This window comes from Amblyraja radiata, chromosome 7, assembly GCF_010909765.2.
Source record: "Amblyraja radiata isolate CabotCenter1 chromosome 7, sAmbRad1.1.pri, whole genome shotgun sequence".
NCBI lineage: Eukaryota > Metazoa > Chordata > Chondrichthyes > Rajiformes > Rajidae > Amblyraja > Amblyraja radiata.
Genome location: NC_045962.1, coordinates 47,631,341 through 47,656,647, shown reverse-complemented (window position 1 = coordinate 47,656,647; position 25,307 = coordinate 47,631,341). Strand labels below are relative to the sequence as shown.

Below are 25,307 nucleotides of genomic sequence, written 5' to 3'. Positions count from 1 at the left end.
TTCTCTCTCCCTCTCTCCACCCCTCCCTCTCTCCACCCCTCCCTCTCGACCCCTTGAGCCCACCCACTGTTCTGTAAAATCAAGGCCAATCCCAATGTAACTGCACACCCACTGCCCACTGGTAACTTTTCACCATTAGGCTTATCCAGAATTCTACCACTGCCTGATATATAATCAGATGCTCACCTCCACTGAGAAAGAGAATTCCATAGAATCATTGTTATAGAATTTTCTCGAACAGTCTGTGACCAATAGCGCTGTGGACATAGCGCTATGTTTAAAGCCCATAGCGCTGCAGCCGGTAACGCTATATTTAGAACCCATAGCGCGTTAAACTGACAGCGCTCTGTTTAAACCTTTGAGTGCCAAACCGGCAGTGCTGTGTGTATTACCTTTACACCCCTTCGCGGGCCGGACGCAGAAATTTCCCGAAATTATTCCATTTCCCTAAAATTACCCGAAGACAACCAGAATTTCCCGAATTTCAGGTAATTTCCTTCAAAGTGGAAACACTGGTTGTATGTATTATGAATGAGCAATCAGAGTTATGCAGCATTTAGAAACATAGAAACATAGAAATTAGGTGCAGGAGTAGGCCATTCGGCCCTTCGAGCCTGCACCGCCATTCAATATGATCATGGCTGATCATCCAACTCAGTATCCCGTACCTGCCTTCTCTCCATACCCTCTGATCCCCTTAGCCACAAGGGCCACATCTAACTCCCTCTTAAATATAGCCAATGAACTGGCCTCGACTACCCTCTTTGGCAGAGAGTTCCAGAGATTCACCACTCTGTGTGAAAAAAGTTCTTCTCATCTCGGTTTTAAAGGATTTCCCCCTTATCCTTAAGCTGTGACCCCTTGTCCTGGACTTCCCCAACATCGGGGGCAATCTTCCTGCATCTAGCCTGTCCAACCCCTTAAGAATTTTGTAAGTTTCTATAAGATCCCCTCTCAATCTCCTAAATTCTAGAGAGTATAAACCAAGTCTATCCAGTCTTTCTTCATAAGACAGTCCTGACATCCCAGGAATCAGTCTGGTGAACCTTCTCTGCACTCCCTCTATGGCAATAATGTCCTTCCTCAGAATTCCATGTTTCTTTAACATGGAACTCTTAATGTACACAACCTCAAATAAAAAGTCACATTTTTCCTACTTTTCATGGAATGCTCAGTCATAGAGAGATACGCCACTGAAACAGATCCTTTCACCAACCAAGTCTGCACTGACCATCATTACATAAATCCTACATTAATCTTAATTTGTTTAATTCTCCTGACATTCTCCTCCCTCCCGATTCCAGCCCCAGATTCTACTACTTACCTACAAGCTAAGGACTATTTACAGCAGCCAATTACCCAACTAATCCACACATCTTTAGAATGTAGGAGGTAACCGAAGCATCCTAGGGGATGCTGGTAAAGAGATGTGCGGGGAAGGGTTGGGTTAAAAACTGGTAAATGGTAGGTGGATTCAGGTGAGGAGGGTTGATTGGTGGAGGTAGTGACTAAGCCTAGGGGGAGGGGAAGAAGATAAAAGGGTGCAGATGTGGAATCTAATAAAAGAGGAAGATGCAGAGTAAAATAAAAAAAACCAGAGGGAGGGACAGTGAGTGGAAGGGAATAGAGCTGGGAGTGAAGGTGAAAAAAATGAAAACAGGGATTTGGAATTAGCAAGGGTGGGAGATGGATACATGAAGGATGGGAAAGAAACCCTGTGATGGGGACAGGAGTAGTAGAAAGAAAGGTGGGCATGCGGGAGAGGGAGAGGGGAAACGGGGTAGTTGAGAAGGAGGGGCGAGGAGGGTTACCTGAAATTGAAAAATTAGGTGTTCATGCCTTTGGTTGTAGGCTACCCTGTGTGAGTAAATACAGTGCCCTCCATAATGTTTGGGACAAAGACCCATCATTTATTTATTTGCCTCTACTCCACAATTTGAAATATGTAATCGGAAAAAAATCACAGGTGGTTAAAGTGCACATTGTCAGATTTTATTAAAGGCCATTTTTATACATTTTGGTTTCACCATGTCGAAATTACACATCGTCAGTCCCCCATTTCAGAGCACCATAATGTTTGGGACACATGGGTTCACAGACGTTTGTAATTGCTCAGTATTAAATGCCTCCTTAATGCAGGTATAAGAGAACTCTCAACACCTAGTCTTTCCTCCAGTCTTTCCATCACCTTTGGAAACTTTTATTGCTGTTGATCAACATGAGGACCAAAGTTGTGCCAATGAAAGTCAAATAAGCCATTATGAGACTGAGAAACACGAATAAAACTGTTAGAGACATCAGCCAATCCTTAGGCTTACCAAAATCAACTGTTTAGAACATCATTAAGAAGTAAGACAGCTCTGGTGAGCTTACTAATCGCAAAGGGACTGGCAGGCCAAGGAAGACCTCCACAGCTGATGACAGAATTCTCTCTATAATAAAGCAAAATCTCCAAACACCTGTCCGACAGATCAAAAACACTCTTCAGGAGTCAGGTGTGGATTAGTCAGTGACCACTGTCCGCAGAAGACTTCATGAATAGAAATACAGAGGCTACACTGCAAGATGCAAACCATTGGTTAGCTGCAAAAATAGGATGGCCAGGTTACTATTTGCCAAGAAGTACTTAAAAGAGCAACCACAGTTCTGGAACAAGGTCTTTTGGACAGATGAGACGAAGATTAACTTATATCAGAGTGAAGGCAAGAGCAAAGTATGGAGGAGAGAAGGAACTGCCCGAGATCCAAAGCATACCCCCTCATCTGTGAAACACGGTGGTGGGGGTGTTATGGCCTAGGCATGTATGGCTGCTGAAGGTACTAGCTCACTTATCTTCACTGATGATACAACTGCTGATGGTAGTAACACACTGAATTCTGAAGTTTATAAACATATCCTATCTGCTCAAGTTCAAACAAATGCCTCAAAACTCATTGGCCGGCAGTTCATTCTAGAGGTAAAACAATCCCAAACATACTGTTAAAGCAACAAAGGAGTTTTTCAAAGCTAAAAAATTGTCAATTCTTGTGGCCAAGTCAATCACCCAATCTGATCCCAACTGAGCATGCCTTTTATATGCTGAAGAGAAAACTGAAGGGGACTAACCCCCAAAACAAGCATAAGCTAAAGTGGCTGCAATACAGGTCTGGCAGAGCATCACCAGAGAAGACACCCAGCAACTGGTGATGTCCATGAATCACAGACTTCAAGCAGTCATTGCATGCAAAGGATATGTAACAAAATACTAAACATGACTACTTTCATTTACATGACATTGCTGTGTCCCAAACATTATGGTGCCCTAAAATGGGTGGACTATGTATAAACACTGGTGTAATTTCTATTTGGTGAAACAAAAATGTATAAAAATGACTTTATTAAAATCTGCCAAATGTGTGCTTTAACCACATATGATATTTTTCTATTACAAAGTTCAAATTTTGGAGAACAGAGGCAAATAAATAAATGACGGGTCATTGTCCCAAACATTATGGAGGGCACTATACTAAAGTGCTGTGGCTGCCCTATATGCTTTCACACTGCACAATGCAAGTTGCAGTTATCCCTCACACTGAACCATCTCCAGTTTAAATTCCATTTGGAATATTCTGGAGGACCAAGAAACCAAGAACCAAGAAGAAGAGCACGTGTGAAATCGTACAATCAGAAGATTTGGTTATAGCAACAATTGTTTACTCAGTCAATTGTTTTTATTTCACATCTTCTGGGGGGGGGTTTGCATTTTTACTTGCTGCTTTATAGTTTCTAAATTTAAATTCTGCCAATTCAAGTCACAAAACAATTAAAATGGACTCATTGCATACTTAGATGTTCCAGGTATTACTGCATATTTATTTAATTGGGTAATGGGCTATCAGTATACCATTTTTTCAATAAAACAATTGTCTTTAAATTCAAGAAATAGATTACACACAGTATTTTTGATAAAGCAACATACAGAAATCGAGGTGAGGGAAATGTTATTTCTTTGACACTTCCTTCCCTTTTTCTGTGTATTTTGTGGGATTTCTGAAGATTGATATTTCACTATTCCAGGAAAACTTTGTGCTCAATAAATCTGTAACATCTATATTTTAAAATGATACACGGTGATGAAAGGGCAGATACGATTGGCATTAACACACTTGTTTCTTGATTTCAGTTTCCTTGGATTCTTAGTGATTACACCTCAGAGGAATTGGACTTGAGCAACCCTGAAGTCTTCAGGGACCTTTCCAAACCCATTGGAGTTGCCAATGACAAGAATGCCAAAGCTGTGCAGGAAAAGTAAGTGTTTTTCCTTTTGAAGGAAACAGATCCTTTTTTCCCCTATTTAGCGTTATCATTTTCTTAACTTTAATGTCAGCTGCAGCACATCTGTCCCAATTCCTTATTTGTTTTATTTAGGCCTCTATTTATCTTCAGCAAGCATTCATAGATCTGTGTTTGTTCCCGCTTGTCAAACCTTTTTTTGGCATTCCACAACAATTTATTTATATGAATATATGTAAATTATTTTGTCACACTATGTTAGGGGCACTGGGAAAACATTCAGCTTTTCAATAGAATAGAATATTCAAGAAAGTTAATTAATATACGAAGCTCGATGTTTACCTGCCACCAACTATATATAATCTATTGTAGCAGTCATTTGATCTCTGTCTTGTCTGAAAGCGGAATTGCTGGAATTGTATTTTTGATTTGCCATGCCCCCCCCGCCCCTCCCCCCCCTGCCCCCCCTCCACAATCAAATATACAGAAGTCTGAAAAAACAGGTGTCCATTTCCCTCCGGGTGCAGCCAGACCTGCTGAGTTCATTCAGTAGTACTTTATGTTTTGATAAGGAAGTTGGAGTTGAGGCACTGCCTTGTATACGGCCATTCTATGTGGCCATCATGGTCTGGTTTGGCTCAGCCATTAAGCACGACATCCAGAGGCTGCAGCAAATCGCTCGATCAGCTGAGAAGGTTATTGGCTGCAACCTTTCCTCCATTGACAAACTGTACACTGCAAGATCCTCTCTGATCCCTCTCACCCTGGCCACAAACTCTTTGAATCACTTCCCTCTGGAAGGTGACTCCGGACTCTCAAAGCTGTCACAGCCAGACATAAAAACAGCTTTTTTTCCACGAGTAGTAGCTCTACTCAATAACCAAAAATCTGTAGCCTCCTTTAGCCACATGTTTCATCGATAATGTTTTATTGTTAATGTTTTATGTGTCATTCCTAACTGTCACTATGTCATGCTGACACTTGTGGGCGGAGCAACCAGTCAAATTCCTTGTATGTGAATACTTGGCCAATAAACTTATTCATTCATTCATTAGTTCCATCATGGGGGGAAAAAAATCATTCAGTTATCTTATCTTATTAACATTTACTACACTAGACTTTAAGTTCCTGCAAGGCTCTGACACCCCTTTCTCTTATTGTCCTGCAGGTTTGATAACTTCGAGGATCCTACAGGAACGATTGACAAGTTTCACTACGGAACTCACTATTCCAACGCAGCTGGTGTAATGCATTACATGATACGGGTTGAACCCTTTACAACTTTGCACATACAGCTTCAAAGCGGCAGGTGAAGCAGCTCAGCACATGTCAAGTATTGATTTAGTACATTAATACCTTTAAAATGTGACATAATCTTCATTGCGCTGACTGCAGTTGTTCAAGAACGTGGTCAATCTGGCATTTTGGGATAAGCAATAAATTCAGTTCAGTCACCCTTATCTCCAGGATGAAATTGGTCAGGAATGAAGGATTTAAAATATAAAGTCAAATTTATTCATCACATGCACCCGAAGGTGCAGTGAAATGAATTTGCCAGCAGCGATACACTTAAAAAGAGAACACACAATAGAATTGAACACAAACATCCACCACAGCCTTCTTCACTGTGGTGGAAGGCAATAAAGATCAGTCAGTCCTCCTCCTTTGTTCACCTGTGGTCGGGGCCATAAACCCTCCATAGTCGCCACTACTGGGCTGGATGTACAGGCCCTCTCGTCGGAATGATCTAAACTCCGACGTCGGGATGGTCGAACACACTCCGCGGCTTGGAGCGCCCGAATTGGCACTTTCCTACCGGAGAGCGCGGCTTCAGGATGTTATAGGCCGCAGGCCGGCGGTTGGAGCTCTTCTCCGGCGATCCCCAAATATCCCCAGACTCCGTATGATAAGTCCACGCCGTGACCGTGGCTAGAAGCTCCGCAGATCACAGCCCCACGATGCCAAAGTCACCAGGCCAGCCATCGGAGCACTCCTTTTTGGCGACCCCCGATAAAGGGTTTGCCCCCGCTTCACGATGGAAAAGTCTACGCTGCACCCACTGCTGAAGCTCTGAGCCCGATTCCGGGAAAGGCCGCTCCAATCCATGCTGTTAGGCCGCGAGAAGGGAGGCGGAGAAGCGACATGGAAAAAGTCGCCTCTCCGTTGAGGGTAACAGAAGAACGGTTTCCCCCCTTTCTTCCCCACCACCCCCACACAAGACACATCGAGAAACGCCCAAAACAAACACTTAGACAAACCAAAAAAAACACAAAAAGTCGAAATAATGAACACGCTGCTGGCAGGGTAGCCGACTCGCAGCGCCCCCAACCACCCCCAATAGACAATAAGTGCTGATTAAACCAGTGTTTGCCTGATCATCATTTATTGTCTAACAATGTCAGCCTTGTGTTAGAATCCTTCCGTGACTTGGCTTTTGTTGCTGCAACCTCCCTTCATTCCTACAGCTTTTGGAGAAGATTTGTGTTTTATGAGGGAGAGGTTCCAGAAAGTAGGACCATTCAAAAAAAAGAGCCCAGACCTGAAATGTTGACATTTCTTTCCACAGATACTACTGGACAAATTGAGTGTTTCTAGCATTATATAGCAGTGTATCCAGGAATTTAACAGAACAGCGCCACTTAATGAAAGCATTTTAGTGGAAGAGCAATTTCTGATTTTTACCAGGAATTGAGAGATGGGACAGTGAAGGTTGTTGGGATTGGTTGCCAGGATGCTTGGAGGCATCGTGCAAAGAAGTTTTGAAATATGTCATTTTCAAAATATGTTAGCAACCACATTCAGAATATTTGCTTTATTTCTTTGGCAGAAGAGACGATTAAAACCACTACTCTTCAGGAGATCAGCTGAATCACAGGTGGACCACGAGGAAAGATGTTTGATCTGATAAGGATTTCTCACTTAAGCTGACACAAAATGCTGGAGTAACGCAGGGGGTCAGACAGTAACTGTCTGTGGACAGGTGACGTTTCAGGTGGAGACTCACCCCAAAACATCACCTATCTGTGTTCTCCAGAGATGCTGCCTGATCCACTGAGTTGCTCCAGCACTTTGTATTTTTTTGTAAGCCAGCATCTGCAGTTCCTTGTATTTTCAGGATTTATCACTTTGTGTGTTCGCTCCCAGGGACCTTGTATCTTTATAATTTTCAACGAAGGAGGCTTTCTAATTTGCCTCCGAAAAAATGCCAATTCTGACTTTCTCATCCTGTATCTTACAAAAGTACACTGAGGTTGTCAGCATTTATATTCCTGGAATTAATGTAAATAACTACTTTGAGTGTTCAAAACCCTTTGAGAATATGCAAAACTGGTTTAATGTTTGATAATTGCAAAATTTAAATGAATGCGGAAGTAATATGGTTAGGAACAAGTTAATTTTAGTCTGTTACAACTTTCACTCTCCATTCACTTCAGTTTATTCTGCCCTGCTAGAATGCTACAGCCATGCAGTAAGGAAACAGGCCCTTCAGTCCACCAAGTCCGTGCCTACCATCATCCTCCCATTTACACTAATCCTCATTTTTATTCTCCCAACATTCCCAGCAACACCCCCCAGAATGTACCACACTGGATGCATTAACAGAAGTGAATTTGCTATTTACCCCACAGTCTCCTGCTTCCCAATGCATATGTCCGCTCATTTGCGTTGGCTTCCATTTCAGCAGTGCCTCAATTTAAATCGTCACGTCCTTTAGTTTAGTTTATTGAGATTAGTTTATTGTCACGTGTACCGAGCTACAGTGAAAAGCTTTTGTTGCGTGCTAACCAGTCAGCGGAAAGACAATACAGTCCTGTTCAAATCCTTCAATGACTTTGCTTTGTAATTTCCCTTCATCTTTTCAGAAGTTTGCTTCTCAACCCTCCTAACCTCTTGTGTAACCTTAATTTTCATCATGTCACCATTGATAGTTTTGTCCAGTAAAGACCTTGGGGTCTTGAATTTCCTCCCAATGTTTTTTGCTCTTGGATGGATTGAAGGTGTGGGGCTGGAATGAGTGGAGAGGGATGGCAGGGAGGTGCTATTATCTGTTATTTCCAAACAACCAGTCTGAAGAAATTAAAATCCAAATTATTAGAACAGTACAGCATAGAAACAGACCCTTTGGGTAGTTTAAATTATAATTTTGCCATACTGATTTATTTTATTTCCCTGTATACTTCATTACCTGTTATTCCAGCATTTGCAATTCCTTTCACATGTAGTCTTTGACAAAAATATTGGGAATGCTGGTGGTTGGCCACTGTCAACACTGAATGTGTTACTCGTTGGGATGGCAACTCTGGCCCATTTATGGAGGTTTATTTACCCATTATCGTTTTCATTTTTGTGCTTTCTTTATCTTCAAGGTTCGATTGCGCAGATCGGCAGTTCCATTCCATTCCTGCTACTTGGCAGGCTCTCATGGATAATCCCAATGATGTAAAAGAACTCATTCCTGAATTCTTCTACTTTCCAGAATTCCTAGAAAATCAGAACCGTATGTATTTAATCTTGTATGACGAATTTGGTTGCAATTGTCTTTTCTGATTTCCCCGTTCAGAGAGTTTGATCCACTGCTTAAATGGCTTATGTAGCATACAAACGAATGAAAAAAATGATGCTAAGTCTTGAAAGCACTGTTACTCATACACTCATAAATATTGCACTGAACTGGCCTTTTGACTCAACTTGTCTAAACTGACCAAGGTGCCTTCCTGAGGTAATCTGATTTGCCTGCATTTTACCCATATTCCACTAAAACGTTCCAATCCACGAACCTGTCTGAACATCATTTAAATCAGAGGTCGGCAACCATGTTCTGCATAGGGGCCAGGACGCATGTCTGTGAGCGGATGGCGGGCCACATCTATCACGTGTACACATGGATCCCGCCCTCATCCCGCCCCGGATGGCAGGCAACAAATCACGTGTTCACATAGATCCCGCCCCTTGGAGGTCGCCACCCGGAGCACTGGCCCCTAGTTACGGGCGCTCATGAAAATGCGCACCTACGGACCATTGCCATGGCTCTGTCCTGCAGGCGGTGGCTCAAATACTCATACTCACTTGTTCCCGGCCTATTGACAACCTTGATCCCGACAGTGAAGCCCAGTCACAGAAGGTGCGCGGCCGTGTCGGCGGCTTTACGCAGGATGCGGTACAGCCAGCGCTCGGCAGCTGCGCCATTGCAACCGCCAGTGCAGGCCTCCTTGCATCACCGCGTCTGGGCGTGGCATCCTCGGGCCCGGGAGGTACCGGAGATGATGTACGTCTGCGGGCCAGATGATTACGGGGGGGAAAATACTCCTGCGGGCCATTTGATTTCGGGTTACGGGCCGCATTCAGCCCGAGGGCCATAGGTTGCCGACCCCTGGTTTAAATGTTGTATTTGTACCCGTCTCTACAACCTTTTCTGGCAGCTCATTCCATGTGCGGGAGGAGCAGGGGTGGCAGCTTCATTTTCCAGCGTACAGGTGCTTGCAGGTTAGATAGAGGTTGGGGTAAAAGAGGATGGGGAGGTGCATTATTGGTTAAGGGGGGCATCACAGCAGTAGTTCTAGATTACATTACTGAAGGATCACCACTCATTGTGGTGAAATGGGTGGAGCTGAGAAATAAAAATGGGATAATCACCTGGTTGGGATTGTTCTATAGCCCCTAAATAATCAACAGTAATTAGAGGAGCAATATGCCAGGAGATTGCAGACAGGGTTGTCATGATAAATGAGTTTAACTTACCCAATATATACTGGGCAAGGCAGGTAAGAGTAAGGAACCTTGGATGATGAGAGCAATTGAGGCTCTGGTCATAAAATAAGGTGTGGCCCATGTATAGGCACCTGGGATTAAGGAGTATAGGCAATTGAGAAGCAAACTTAAGAATGAAATCAGTAGGGCAAAAAGGGGCATGAGATATCTCTGGCAGAGGAGAATCCAAAGAGATTTTATAAATATCATAATGGGGAAAAGGGTAACCGGGGGGAGAATAGGGCACCTCAAACCAAAGTGGTCACGGATGTGTGGAGATGCAGGAGATGGGCAAAGTCCTCAATGAATATTGTTCCTCTGTTTTGACCATGGGCAAATGGAACTAGCTTAGATGAGGCATCTTGGGTCGGCATGGATGAAGGGCATTTTTCTGTGCTGTATGACTGACTCTGTGTATCTACTGTTCTCTGTATGAAATAGTTGCATGTCAGCTTCTCTTTAAGTCTTCCTGTTTCACTTTAATTTCACCTTTCAACCCTCTAGTTATAGACTCCCCTACCCAGAGAAAAAGGTGGTCACAATTACTTTCATCTAAGCACCTCGATCTTATAGACCTCTAATGTCACCCCTCGGCTCATGCTCCACAGAAATCATTCCTAATCTATCCAGTCTCCCTTGTTCTTGAGCCCTCCAGTTCTGCCAACATTCTTGTGAATCTTTCATCTTTACTGTTGCTTGGTAACCAGCACATTATATTCCAAGTGCAGTATCATCAACATCTGAACATGGCATCCCAAGTCTTGTACTTAGTACCCCGCTCGATGAAAGCAAGTGTGCCATACACCTTGACCACCTTGTCTAGCAGTGTTGCCACTTTCAAGGAACTATCTGCTTGTACCCTTTCTACACACCACCAATGATCCTATTATTTGGTGTATATCCTGCCCTGGTTAGACTTGCCAAAATGTTTCACTTTGCACTTGTCTGAAATAATTGTCATCTATCATATACAGCATCTATCAGGTACAGCAGGCAGTGAAGAAAGCTAATGGAATGTTGGCCTTTATAACAAAAGGATTTCAGTATAGGAGTAAAGAGGTTCTTCTGCAGTTGTATAGGGCTCTGGTGAGACTACATCTGGAGTATTGTGTACAGTTTTGGTCTCCTAATTTGAGGAAGTACATCCTTGTGATTGAGGCAGTGCAGAGTAGGTTCACGAGATTGATCCCTGGGATGGCGGGACTGTCATATGAGGAAAGATTGAAAAGACTAGGCTTGTATTCACTGGAGTTTAGAAGGATGAGGGGGGAATCTTATAGAAACATATAAAATTATAAAAGGACTGAACAAGTTAGATGCAGGAAAAATGTTCTCAATGTTGGGCGAGTCCAGAACCAGGGACCACAGTCTTAGAATAAAGGGGAAGCCATTTAAGACTGAGGTGAGAAAAAACTTTTTCACCCAGAGAGTTGTGAATTTGTGGAATTCCCTGCCACAGAGAGCAGTGGAGGCCAAGTCACTGGATGGATTTAAGAGAGAATTAGATACTCTAGGGGCTAGTGGAATCAAGGGATATGGGGAGAAGGCAGGCATGGGTTATTGATTGGGGACGATCAGCCATGATCACAATGAATGGCGGTGCTGGCTCGAATGGCCAAATGGCCTCCTCCTGTACCTATTTTCTATGTTTCTATATCTTTGTCCACTTTTCTGGTGGCCTACATCTTGCTGTAATCTTAGAAAACCTTCTTTTCTGTCCATCATACCACCAATTTTGGTGTCATCTGCAAATTTATTATCGTGCCACCTACATTCTAATGTAAATAATTCATATTAATGAGAAACAATGGGACCCAACACCAATCTCTATGGGACAACACTAGCGACAAGTCTCCAGTCTGAAAAAAGAAACCCCACTTCCACCATCTGACTCCTTGCACCAAGCCAATTTTGCATCGATTTTGCCAGGTTGCCCATGAACCCATGTAAACTTATCTACTGGGCCGGCCTATCATGCAGGAATATGTCAAAATCCGTGCTAAAGTCCTTGTAGTCACTTAAAAGGTGAAAAGGGAAAAGATTTAATAGGAACCTGAGGGACAACATTTTCACTGGAAAAGCTGCCAGAGGAGGTAGTTGAGGCAGTTACTATAACAGCATTTAAAATAAAGATATGTGGATAGGAAAGGTGGGCAAATGGGACTAGCTTAGATGGTGCATTTTGGTCGGCCCGGACAAGTTGGGCCAAGGGGCCTATTTTCGAGCTGTAGGACTCTAATACTCTATGTCTGCTCCAAATTCATGAGACACGATTTTTCATGTAGAAATTCATGCTGACTATCGTTAATCAATCCTTCCTTTTTCAAATGTGGATATGTCTAATCTCAGAATCCCCTCCAGGAACTTTCCCACCACTGATGTTCGTCTTACCAAACTGCAATTCACTGGCTTGTCTTTGTAGCCCTTCTTAAATAAATCACAGCACTAAACACCTTCCAGTTTTCCAGTACCTCACCTGTGACTAAGGAATATCCTAAACTCTCTGCCAAGGTCCCAGCAATTTCTTTGAATTATTTTGCTTCCATGACCTTCTCCATGGTAAATACAAGTGAGAAGTATTTATTTAAGACCTCGCCAATCTCCCTGTGACTTCACATATCCAACTGCAGTAACCCTAAAGGAGACACAAGACTGCAGATGCTGGAGTATTTAAGCAAAAAACTGCTTGAGCAATTCAGCAGATCAGACAACATCTGTGGAGGAAAATGAACAGATGACATTTTGTATTGGGACCCCTATCATCCTGAATTATCCTTTTGCTCTTAATATATTTATAACTTTTGTTGGGATTCTTCTTTGACTTAATTGCAAAGGAGATCCTTTTGGGCATCCTGATTTCCCTCTTAACTGTATTCTCACATCCCTTGATTTGCTTTATCCTTGCTGACTATACCTGACAAATGTCTCCTCTTTCCACTTAACTTCAACAATCGTTGACAGCCAGGGTTCCCTAATCCCACCAGCCTTGTATTTTTTTTCTTACAGAATCATGTTAGCCCTGAACTCTCACTTTTAAAGTTGTAAGACATCTGTTACCTGCGAAATAGTCTCTCCCAATCAATCTTTGTATGTTTCGATCGAATGCTAAAATTAGCCTTGCCTCATTTTAGGACTTTAATTTATGGACTATTCCTATTATTTTCGAAGACTTTTTTAAAATTATAGAATTTTGGTCACTGGTCTCCAATGCTCCCCCTGACACTGACACTTCAACCACTTGCCCAAATTGAGGTCAAGTGCTGTCCCCTCTCTTAGGACCATCCATACATTATTTGGGAATCCCAGATGCAAATTCTGACCCATCCTAATACTGTTGTGGCAGTCCCAGTCAATATTAGGGAATTAAAATTGTCTACTATTACAATCTTATTAATGTATAGCTATCTGCAAATGCCCGACATATTTGCTCTTCTAATTCTCACAGACTATTCAGCTGCCTATCGTACAACCCAATCAAAATGATCATTCCCTTATTTTGAAGTTCTACCTTTATGGCCTCACTGAATGTTTACCCAGTAATAACCCCTCCAAATGCAGTAATGATGTTCCCCCTTCTCTCTCTTACCTCCACCTCCATCATGCCTATAGCATCTGTACCCTGGAACACTGTCCAGTCCCATCCAACCCTAAACCGTGCTTCTGTACTAGTTATATTATCGTGATCATATGAGCCTATCCATCTCCTGAGCTTATCTGCTTTAATCATCAGGGGTTTTCCATTGAAATAAATTAAGTTTTGCCTCTCAGACCTTCCTGGCTCCCTGTACTACCACTGTCTGTCCTGCTTACTGGCCAAGCTTGCTTTAGTTTAGTGTTCATCTGTTTGTATCCCTACCTCTTTGGTCCCAGATCGTGCCAGACTAATTTAAAACATCTCAAGTAGCTCTAGCAATTCTCCCCACCACGACATTGTTACCCCTCCAGTTCAGATGTGACCCCTCTTGTACAGGTCACCTCTGCCTCAGAAGAGCCCCCAATTGTCCAAAAACCTGAATCATTCTCTCCTCAGAAATATCCTTAACTCTGGCACCCAGGAGGCAACACAATGTGGAGTTCATTCACGACCATAAAACTGTCAAGGTTGCCCGGCTGGCAACAGGGAAAAAAAGTTAAGTGAGAGCCCTGCATCATATACACAAATCTGCATGAACAACTGCTGCTATTCGTGCGATATAGCCCTGACCTAAAATACTCCCCGGTGTATAATTTTAAATTCATACATTACTGCTGCTCATGATGCAACTTCAGAGTAAACTGACCCAATAATTACTTGTGAATTATTTTGTTGTAGTAGTATAACTCTCAAAGCCAATATTCTGTTTTATTTTTGAGGCATCAGAGCATTGAATAGATAATGGCAGCTAGGATTAATAACGCTAATTTCTCTACAATTAAAGGATTTGATCTTGGACGTTCACAAATTTCTAAGGAGCGGGTTAACGACGTGATACTTCCACAATGGGCCACATCACCTGAAGACTTCATCTACAAGCACAGGAAGGCCTTGGTGAGGGTTGCAACATCATCTTTGTTTTGTGTGTAATGTATGCTGAATACCCCCTTCCTCACCACCCCCCCCCCCCCATCTATCCAACAATGTTCTGTCATGTTCCATTGCCAGAAAAAAAGCGAGTCACTTATTTTGACAGGGTAGTAGTGCAGGAGGTAATGCTGGTGTCTTACATCTCCAGTGACCCAGGTTCAACCATGACCATGGATGCTGTCTGTGTGGAGTTTGCATGTTCTCTCTGCAACCATGCAGATTTTCCCCAAGTTCTCTGGTTTCCTCCCACATCCCAAAGACATGTTTTTGGAGGTTAATTGTCTGTTGTAAATTACAACCAACCTTGTGTTGCTTGATGGTAGGAGAATCAGGGTAATTGATGGGTATGTGAGAGGTATTAGGTGACAGAAATAAGTCGAACTCCTCTGAAAATCAGCAGAGACATGATAGGCCCTTTATCAAGAAATATGAGGAAAAATGAGCTTATGCATGTTTTTACATTGACACCAAATTGCATGCAGTGATTATTTTGTACAGCATTGGCAAGCATATTGAAATAATATTTTTGGTGTAGTCTCACTTTACTGATCACCTCTAATGGATGTGGGTTTATAGATCATGCGAGGCATTGGCCTTCATTATTAGTTGAACTGTAGCTGGAGTAATGCATGAACCAACTCAACAACAACAGCATAAAAAACTTAGAATAGATTAGATTAGATTAGATTAGATAGCCTTTATTGTCATTCAGACCGAAGTCTGAACGAAATTGCAGCAGTCATACATACAATACAATACAATATAAAACAACAATAAACACATATTAACATCCACCACAGTGAGTCCACCCAGCATCTCCTCACTGTGATGGAGGCAAAAGTCTTTAGGTCTGCAGTCTCTTCCCTCCTCTTCTCCCTCTGCGCTGAGGCGATCCCCCACCAGGCGATGTTAAAAACTGTCCCGCGGCTCAATCACCGCGCCCCGGGGTGGTCGAAGCTGCCGCCCACCAGTCCTGCTGACGCAGCCGCTGGCCCGCGGCCGAACCCCGGACTCAGGCCACCCCCGCCAGAACACCGTCCCAGCCACCCTCACGTGAGTATCGTGCCGTCTTCAGCCTCGGGCTGGGCCGCCCCCGACATGGGCGCCGTACCTCCCTCGGGCTGGGCCGCCCCGACATGGGCGCCGTACCTCCCTCGGGCTGGGCCGCCCCGACATGGGCGCCGTACCTCCCTCGGGCTGGGCCGCCCCGACTTGGGCGTCGCTTCTTCCCCGGGCCGGGCCGCCCCGAAATGGGCGCCGCTCCTCCCTCGGGCTGGGCCGCCCCGACATGGGCGCCGCTCCTCCCTCGGGCTGGGCCGCCCCGACATGGGCGCCGCTCCTCCCTCGGGCTGGGAACGCCATACCTCCCCGAGCTCGGCCACTCCGACGGGAGCACCGTTCCTTCCTCGGGCCAGGCCGCCCTCCCGGGAGCGTCACAGCCCCTCACGGAAGCACTGTTCCAGCCCCGAGCCGGGCCGCCCTCACGGGAGCGAGCTCAGGGCGAGTCCTGGCGGGCTCTGCCTCCTGAGCCTCGAGGTCGCCAGCTCCGCCATTTGGCCTCAGCGCAGACGGAGGCAGAGAAGGGGAATACGACAAAAAAGTCGCATTCCCCCGCAGGGAGAGACAGCAAGCCCCGTTTCAACCCCCCCCCCCCCCAAACACAAACTAAAAACCAAAACTAGACTAACCAAAAACGAAATTAACAACACAAAAAACACAAAACAAACAGGACTGCCGGTGAGCCGCTGCAGCCAGAGCCGCGCCGCCACTTATATTCTAGTCTAGTCAATAACCATGTTGATCCAACCAAAATGGACCTGCTTGTGCTTGTAGCTGTTATACCTTCTCAACCCACATCACAAAATGGTGGAAGATACCATTGATATTTCTCGTAACCATTTTTTTCTCAAACCTGTGACTAAGTTTAAGGAATACTGCCTTGAAGATCGGTAATGTTCTTTGTGTTTCTTTATTTCTTCAGGAGTCAGAGTATGTATCTGCTCATCTTCACGAATGGATCGATCTGATATTTGGATATAAGCAAAGAGGACCAGCTGCAGTAGAAGCACTAAATATTTTCTACTATTGTACATATGAAGGTAAATAATAGCACTCAGATCTACAAATTTCCAGATTTATCAATGCAAATGTGTTGACATTGTCTTCCTCACAAAATGGACAGTGTCAAAAAGGGAAACTTGTTAAAACAAAGCTGACGAGAGTCCCACTTTGCATGGAATTCATCAATTTGTAAGTTAAATGCTCTGCCATATATTAGTGTATTGCTGTTTGTATTAGACAAATATTAAAATGGGCTTATTTTATGGGGCCCATAGAAGGGTCTGAAAGTTTACAATGGATCAAATGGGTACCAATCCCAACTATCTTTTGAAGGCAGGAATTCTTGTTGAGTTGCAGTTTGAAGGCACCTCAGAGGTTCACTATACAATAACTTATTTTGGTAGCCTCTCCTTGATCTTGGTTGCCAGTAGACTTTGATTGATTAGAAACCATCAAAAACGAGGTATATTGCAAGTTGCCAGTCTTCAGTTGAGAAATCATTCCAATCAAGCCCATTGGCAGCAGCCAGGAGCAGACCCCTTATTTTCTTGTGTAGGAAAGAACTGCAGATGCTAGTTTAAATCAAAGATAGATACAAAATGCTGGAGTAACTCAGTGGGACTGGCAACATCTCTGGAGAGAAGGAATGGGTGACGCCATCAGTCTGAAGAAGGGTCTCAACCCGAAATGTCACCCATTCCTTCTCCAGAGATGCTGCCTGTCCTGCTGAGTTACTCGAGCATTTTGTGTCTATCCCCTTATTTTCTCATTGGCATCAAGTTTTCAGATTATTAGCAAATCCTTGTTCAATTAAGGAGATTAGACACTCAAAATTCAAATTTGGTTTCAGTAAAGATCAAATGTTATTGATTAACATAGGAATGTCCTTTTAATCTTTTCCTTGAGCAATGTGTGGTTTTCTCAACCTCGCCAATATTCATCATTATATCTCAAAGTTAAATGAAAATGTAGTCAAGAGATGAATTAAGGACCACTTTCAACTTTGGTGTACTTGATGGAATCAAGCAAACTCAGCCTCGGTGCTCTGTTGGGTGGTGATAGTTTCCCTGCTTGTGTTTGTCCATGGGGTTTGGCCTCAATGACTAAATGTGTCGTCACTTATACCTTATAAACTGCAGAAGGAGGCTCGTAATGCTTGTAATTTGAATCGCTCTTCAAAAACTACCCAAATAGTATAATTCATTGATGTTTACTCACTGCACTGCAAATTTAATCCAGATACGTTTTATTGTTGAATCCACTTTCACAACGTTATAGCTTTATATTCCAGATTATAATTTATTGACCTGAACAATTTTCTCACTCTTGATCTACTTTTTGCTTATTGGATAAACATTGTGTCCTGTGGCTAATGAAGTATCCCACTCACCAACCCTTACCAAGAAAACAGTTCCTCTGCCTTCTCCCGTTATATCTCCCGTTAAATATCTGGGCAGTAAGAACATTCAAATTCTCCACTCTTCAGTGAGATTTTACTGGTTTCCTAATATATGTCTGGCGTTGTCTGTTTTTAAATTTTGGATTGTAGATTTGGTAGATGAATATTTTAATGGTCTTAGACCAGATTGTTTGAAAGTTTGTGTTTATTTAATGGGTTTCCCAGCCTTGAAACCTGCCATAGACATTTATTGTCTCTGGACGATTAAGAAGTGCAGTCATTATTTTAAAGTGTAACATGACAGACATTCATGTGCAAAAGCTTCCACATATATGCTACTGATCAGCTAATCTGTTTAAGGTAGGTTTTTTCCAGATATGCTGTTTTGAATTGTATGCAGAAATGTATAGTGCCCTTTGCTTATTTTTTGCCATGATGTTTGACAGGAGCAGTTGACCTGGATGCAATAGCAGATGAGAAAGAGCGAAAAGCACTGGAAGGGATGATCAGCAATTTCGGACAGACTCCTTGTCAGCTGCTAAAGGTATTGTTTTAGAGGTTCTGCAATTTTTTGCAACAGTTAGTTTTTGTGTGGTGCTCAGGTTAAGACCATTGACAGGATTATAATCAATCAAAGAGATACAAGGGTTTACAAGTTATAGGGGCAGAATGGAATGAGAAGAGAGCAGTTTTAGGATCTGGAATAGTGAAACCACTGTGATTAATTGGCAATAACCTCAGGCTTTAATATGTTTAATTCAAGTAAGCTGTGCTTCTCCTAGGACCACCCAAATAGTTGGGATGTCAGAGCGGCAGTTGGTATTGGGGTAGATGTGGGTTTCATCAATTTACTTGCAATGTAGATTCGGTGGGCGGCGCGACTTGTCAGCAGCGGCCTCAGCAGTCCGTCTGTGTTTTTATTATTTTTTGTCTTGTTTTTATGTAGTTTTTGTTATTTATTTTGTTGGGGTATGTGTGGGGGGGAGGGGGTAACTTTAAAATCTTTCCCCTGCACGGGAGACCCGACCTTTTCTTTGTCGGGTCTCCGTTGTCGTTGGGGCTGCAACGTGGAGCGGCCTCCAACAGGAACGACCTGGGGTTCCAGCTACGGAGCTGCCGACTACTCACCGTCACGGGGCTGGCCGAGTCCGGAGCGGGTGGAGCGGTGGTGGAGCGCTGCTGCCACCCGACCCCCGGAGATTCGGAGGCTGCAACTGCGGGTTTGGCGGACGGCGGCACCGGGAGCCCACGGGTCCCTGCTGGGAGACCGCTTTTTGGGGCTTCCGCAACGGCGATTTCTCCCGCCCGAGTTGCGGGGTTGAAGAGCACCTGAGCGGGGCCTTACACCATCGCCCCGCGCGGCTTGGAATGGCCGCGGGACTTTGCGAGCACACGCCGGGGGCTCTAACAACAAGACCCGGTGCGCGACCTTGCATCACCCGGCGTGGCTTTAATGGCCGCGGGACAATCGCCATCGCCAGCCGGGGACTTTGACTTTGACTCTGACATCGGGGGGGAGAGTGCAGTGGAGAGATACGTTTTTTTTTGCCTTCCATCACAGCGATGTGATGGATGTTTGTGTAAACTGTGTTGTGTCTCGGGTCTTTTTTGTTTTGTAATGTATGGCTGCAGAAACGACATTTCGTTTGGACCTCAAGGGGTCCAAATGACAAATAAATTGAATTGAATTGAATTGAATGTACAGGCACCCCCTACTTGCATAATAGACGACTTCATTGAAACATATAAGATTGTTAAGGGCTTGGACACGCTAGAGGCAGGAAACATGTTCCCGATGTTGGGGGAGTCCAGAACCAGGGGCCACAGTTTAAGAATAAGGAGTAAGCCATTTAGAACGGAGACGAGGAAACACTTTTTCTCACAGAGAGTGGTGAGTCTGTGGAATTCTCTGCCTCAGAGGGTGGTGGAGGCAGGTTCTCTGGATGCATTCAAGAGAGAGCTAGATAGGGCGCTGGCTCGAAGGGCCAAATGGCCTACTCCTGCACCTATTGTCTATTGACTTGCTTCAATGCGCATTTTAGTAACCAATTCTTTACCCACTGCTTTATTTCCTAGTTGTGCATCTCGGCAAGCGTGTACTATGTGTATGCAGGCTTTTCCACTAGCCAGTCATCTGTTTTTGTGTGTGCTCCCCTGCGTCTCTGGGCTACAGCTCCCCCTTGCTGCCCTCCACAGAACCCCCCCACCCCCCCAAGGTTTCCGCACCGTAACCCCCCAGAATAAAATCTTCATGATTTGTTCGTAAAAGAAGCATTTCCTAAAACCTGAATAATCTAACTGGTCAGGGCTCGAAGTTAGCAGTTGCCCGGGTGCCATTGACCACCCAAAGTGCCGCCGGGCAACCTAAACGGCGAGTCATTTTGCCCGGCTTGGCACTGCAGAAGCTGGTTTATACCGAAGATAGACACAAAAAACTGGAGTAACTACGCGGGTCAGGCAGCATCTCTGGAGAAAAGGAACGTGACGTTTTGTGTCGGCGACGGCTGTATTGCGGGGCAAAGATACTATTTTCAGGGTGACGAAGGATCGGAGCGAATGACGGGTCCCGCACAGCGGCAGCAGCGGCCGCGACAGCGGCTCCACCGCCTCCTCCTCCCTGATAGCGGCCGCTGCTTGCAAATCCACTAACGGCGCTTTTAAAACAAAACCTCCCGCACGCCGAGGCCTCCCCCTCCCTCCCTCCTCCCGGCCTCGACGTGCGGGAGGTTTTGTTTTAAAAGCGCCGCTAGTGGATTTGCAAGCAGCGGCCACTATCAGGGAGGTGGAGGAGATGGACCCGCTGTCGTGGCCGCTGCTGCCGCTGTCATTCGCTCCGACCCTTCTGATGCAGCTGCACCAAAGATCCTTTAGCTATAGGATCTTTGAGCTGCACCGCTCGGCCCCGCACCTTGCTGTTGGCTGGCGGAGGAGGAGAGGCGGTGGCGAGGAGATCCCAACCGCCTCCCCCTTTGGCAGCAGCACTTGGCAATGGACAGGGATGGCGTTGGGGCGATGTTGTCCGAGGAGCGCTGGCCTTCCTTCCTCCCCACCTCGCCCCCTCTCTCTCTCTATCTCTTGTACGCCCCCCTCCACCCCCACCCCCCACCCCCTTATCCTGGGACCCCTCGTCTCCAGCCTGATGGGGGCTGTTGGGAAACCGTTTGAATCTCTTCCCTGTCGGGTCTCGGATGTCGTTGGGCCTAACATCGTGGAGCCGGCGGCGACCTCCGGCCGGGACTAACCTGAGGGCTCCAGTTGCAGAGCCTGCGGAACGGACATCGTGGAGCTGGCCAACTTCGGAGCGGGGAGAGCTGTGGTGGCGCGCGGCTGCGACCCGACTTTGGAGTTCGGAGGCACCGGCCGCAGACCCGGTGGACGGGAACATCGGGAGCTCGCAGGTCCCTGGTGGGAGACCGCTTTTCCGAGCTCCGCAACGGCGACTTCTCCCGCTGGAATCGCGGGTTTAAGGACATGGAGCCGGGGCCTAACATCACCCGGCGTGGCTTAAACGGCCTCAGGACTTACCATCGCCCGCCGGGGGCTTTAACATCAGAGCCCCAGTTCGCCTCGACACTGCAGTTGGACTGCTGGACCACGGGAGAGGGAACAAAGGGAAGAGATAAAGACTTTGCCTTCCATCACAGTGAGGAGATGTTGGAGACTCACTGTGATGGATGTTTATGTAAAACTGTGTTAAGTGTGGGTCTTGGATTGTGTGTAAACTGTAGAAATGATATTTCGTTTAAACCTAGGTTTGAATGACAATAAATCGCATTCTATTCTTCTATTCTATTCCACCCTCACTGACATCCCCTGTGCACCCCTCCCCATCTACCCCACCCCCCATCTATTCATCCTGCGCTGATCACCCTATCCACCTCGGATTGATTCTCCTGCCACCCCCCCATCCATCCTACACTGGTCCCCCAATTCATCCTGTACTTACCCCCATTCCCATCCATCCTGCACCTCCTCCATCCATCCTGTACTAATCCACGCATTCATCCCGTACTGACCCATCCTACATTTACCCTGCACCTTCCCCTCATTCATCCTGTAGTGATCCCCCATTCACCCTGCACAGACCCTCCGATCCACACTGTACTGACCCACCCCCCCCCCCCATTCATCCTGCGCTGATCTCCCCCCCTCCCCTTTACATCCTGTACTGATCCTCCCATTCAAGAAGAATGGGGGGAACAGTCTGAAGAAGGGTCTCGACCTGAAACGTTGCCTATTTCCTTCGCTCCATAGATGCTGCCTCACCCGCTGAGTTTCTCCAGCACTTTTGTCTACCTCCATCCATCCCATACTGAACCCCCCATTCAACACCACTGACATCCCCCGTGCTCTCACCTCACAATTTTACCTACTCCAACCAACACGTACTAATTCATCTGCCTCAATCCATCCATTCCGCACCGACTCCCTTCTAAACCCACCCTCTGCCATCTATCTACCCCGCACTGATTCACACACACCCCCCTCCCTGACCCTTTTGTGCTGGAAATGTCTTCAGAGCGAACATTGACTATGTTTGATAACGGAATGCAATCAAATGTGTTTTAATTCCATGGCCAGAGTGAGGCCTACTGCAAATTGGAGGAACAGCACCTCATATTTTGCTTGGATAGTTTACACCTCAGCGGTATGTACATTGACTTCTCCAATTTCAGGTAGTCCTTGCTTTCTCCCTCCTTCCCCTCCCATTCCCAGCTCTCCCACAGCTTACTGTCTCCGCCTCTTCCTTTCTTTTTCTGACCCCCACCCCCCGACATCAGTCTGAAGAAGGGTCTCGACCCGAAACGTCACCTATTCCTTCGCTCCATAGATGCTGCCTCATCCGTTGATTTTCTCCAGCTTTGTCTACCAACGGGATCCCACCGTTGACCACATCTTCCCATCTGCTCCCCTGTCGGCTTTCCACAGAGACCGCTCCCTCCGTAACTCCCTGGTCATTTTGTCCCTTCCCACCCAAACCACAACCTCTCCTGGCACTTTCTCTTGCAACCGCAGAAAATGCTACACTTGTCGCTTTACCTCCCCCTTGACTCCATTCAAGGACCCAAGCCATCTTTCCAGGTGCAGCAGAGGTTCACGTGCACCTCCTCCAACCTCATCTATTGCATCCGCTGCTCTAGGTGTCAGCTGCTCTACATCGGTGAGACCAAGCATAGGCTTGACGATCACTTTGCCCAATACCCCCGCTCGGTTCGCAATAACTAACCTGATCTCCCGGTGGCTCAGCACTTCGACTCCCCCTCACATTCCGAATCAGACTTTTCCTCCATGGCCAGAGTGAGGCCCACCGTAAATTGGAGGAGCAGCACCTCATAATTTGCTTGGGCAGTTTACACCACAGTGGTATGAAAATTGACCTCCAATTTCAGGTAGTCCCTGCTTTCTCCTCCGCTTCCCAGCTCTCCCTCAGCCCACTGTCTCCGCCTCTTCCTTTCTTCTTCCCACCCCCTGCACCCTCACATCAGTTTGAAGAAGGGCCTCGACCCAAAACGTCGCTCATTTCCTTCGCTCCATAGATGCTGCCTCACCCGCTGAGTTTCTCCAGCATTTTTGTCTCCCCATTCACACAAGTTTTGTTATCTCACTTTCCTCACCCACTCCCTACACATTAGGGGCAATTTTACAGAGACAAGTTAACCAACAAAGCCAATGCATCTTTGGGATGTGGTAGAAAACCTACATGCTTGCAGGGAGAATGTGCAAATTCAACACAGACAGTGCCGAGGACCATCGAACACAGATCCCTGGCGTGTGAGGCAGCAAGTCCACCAGCTGTGCCACTATATTTTATTTTCCAACACACAAAAAATTATACGTTGATTACTTTGGTTACTAAAAAAAAGTGATGCTATGTCCCCCTTTACAGCTACTGTAGGTTTTTATTCAGTGCAAGACTATGGGGCAGTACATGGGCCATAAAGTTGCTGCCTAAGATTGCCAGAGACCCGGAATTGATCCTGAATATGGGTGCTGTCTGTATGGAGTTTGCTCCTTTTCCCTTTGATTGCATGGGTTTTCTCCGGGTGCTCTTGTTTCCTTCCACATTCCAAAGGTGTGCAGGAATCTTTTTCAGACCCAACCCAAAACGTAATATTTTTCTTTTGTCCAGAGATTCTGTCTGACCTGTTGAGTTATTCCAGCTTTTTGTGTCTATCTTCAGTTTGAACCAGCATCTGCAGTTCTTTCCTACACACACGATACTATACGAGGAGGGAAATTGTGTGTGTATAGTTATATATTCATATATAAATATACACAATTTTGTTTTCTCATTGATAACATTGTTCACAGAATACTATGCTTACATATTCTGTTGTGCTGCTGCAAGTAAGGATTTCATTTCGACATGAGAGAATAAAACAATCTTGACTTGTCGCTAATGTGTGGGATAGAACTAGTGTACGGGTGATCGATGATCGGCGTGGACTCGGTGGGCCGAAGGGCCTGTTTCCACGCTGTATCTTTAAATTAAACTAAAACACTAAAACCAGAGGAAATCTAAAGAAGGGTCTCTACCCGAAACGTCACCCAATTTCTTCTATCCAGAGATGCTGGCTGCTCCATGGAGTTCCGCCGCACAATTAAAGCATGGAATAGTCTTCACCCTACTATAGGTACCCAACCAGAAGCAATTAAATTTAAGGTAGCTCTTTTTTTTCCCCCAAGAACCCATTCTTGTTTAAGTCCAAGTCAAGAGTCAAGAGAGTTTTATTGTCATGTGTCCCAGATAGGGCAATGAAATTCTTGCTTGCTGCAGCACAACAGAATATGTAAACATAATACAGAACAGGGGAAAAAAGTTCACTGTGTCTATATACCATAGACCATATATATATATATACACACTAAATAAACAGATAAAATGCAATAGGCTGTTATTTTTCAGTTTGGTGGTGGTGTTTAAATTCTGTTTAAATTCCATTTCGAATATTTTTGGAGGACCAGTAAACCAAGAAGCAAGAGTTACTCCAGCTCCAGCGAGTGAGTCTGCGTTGGTTACTCCAGCTCCAGTGAGTTGGTCTGCGAGTGGACAGCAATGGCAGCCAGATCTCCCACCATGCAAAGGGAGGGAGAAAGTGGCCGACGCCGACCAGTTGCAGTGGCAGTGCGCATGTGCAGGGCGGCACATGCGCACAAGCACGGCAGATGATGTGCTGGCCAAAGATCCTCGCTATATGATCTTTGGTGCTGGCCGTAGTTGTGTGCATGTGTAAGGCGGCCGGCCATGCCGGCGGACAAGGA

The 25,307-nt window shown here is 45.4% G+C and overlaps 1 protein-coding gene across 7 annotated transcripts in view; it reads left to right on the top strand.

The window, feature by feature from the left end:
- Positions 1-25,307, top strand: part of nbeal1 (neurobeachin like 1) — a 248,860-nt gene that overhangs the window by 186,521 nt on the left and 37,032 nt on the right. For all 7 annotated transcript variants that reach the window (XM_033024391.1, XM_033024389.1, XM_033024388.1 and 4 more), the window contains 6 exons: positions 4,163-4,287; positions 5,441-5,581; positions 8,640-8,770; positions 14,439-14,548; positions 16,566-16,683; positions 18,491-18,588. In XM_033024391.1, the coding sequence (XP_032880282.1) occupies positions 4,163-4,287; positions 5,441-5,581; positions 8,640-8,770; positions 14,439-14,548; positions 16,566-16,683; positions 18,491-18,588 (723 nt within the window). The remainder of the gene's footprint in view (positions 1-4,162; positions 4,288-5,440; positions 5,582-8,639; positions 8,771-14,438; positions 14,549-16,565; positions 16,684-18,490; positions 18,589-25,307) is intronic.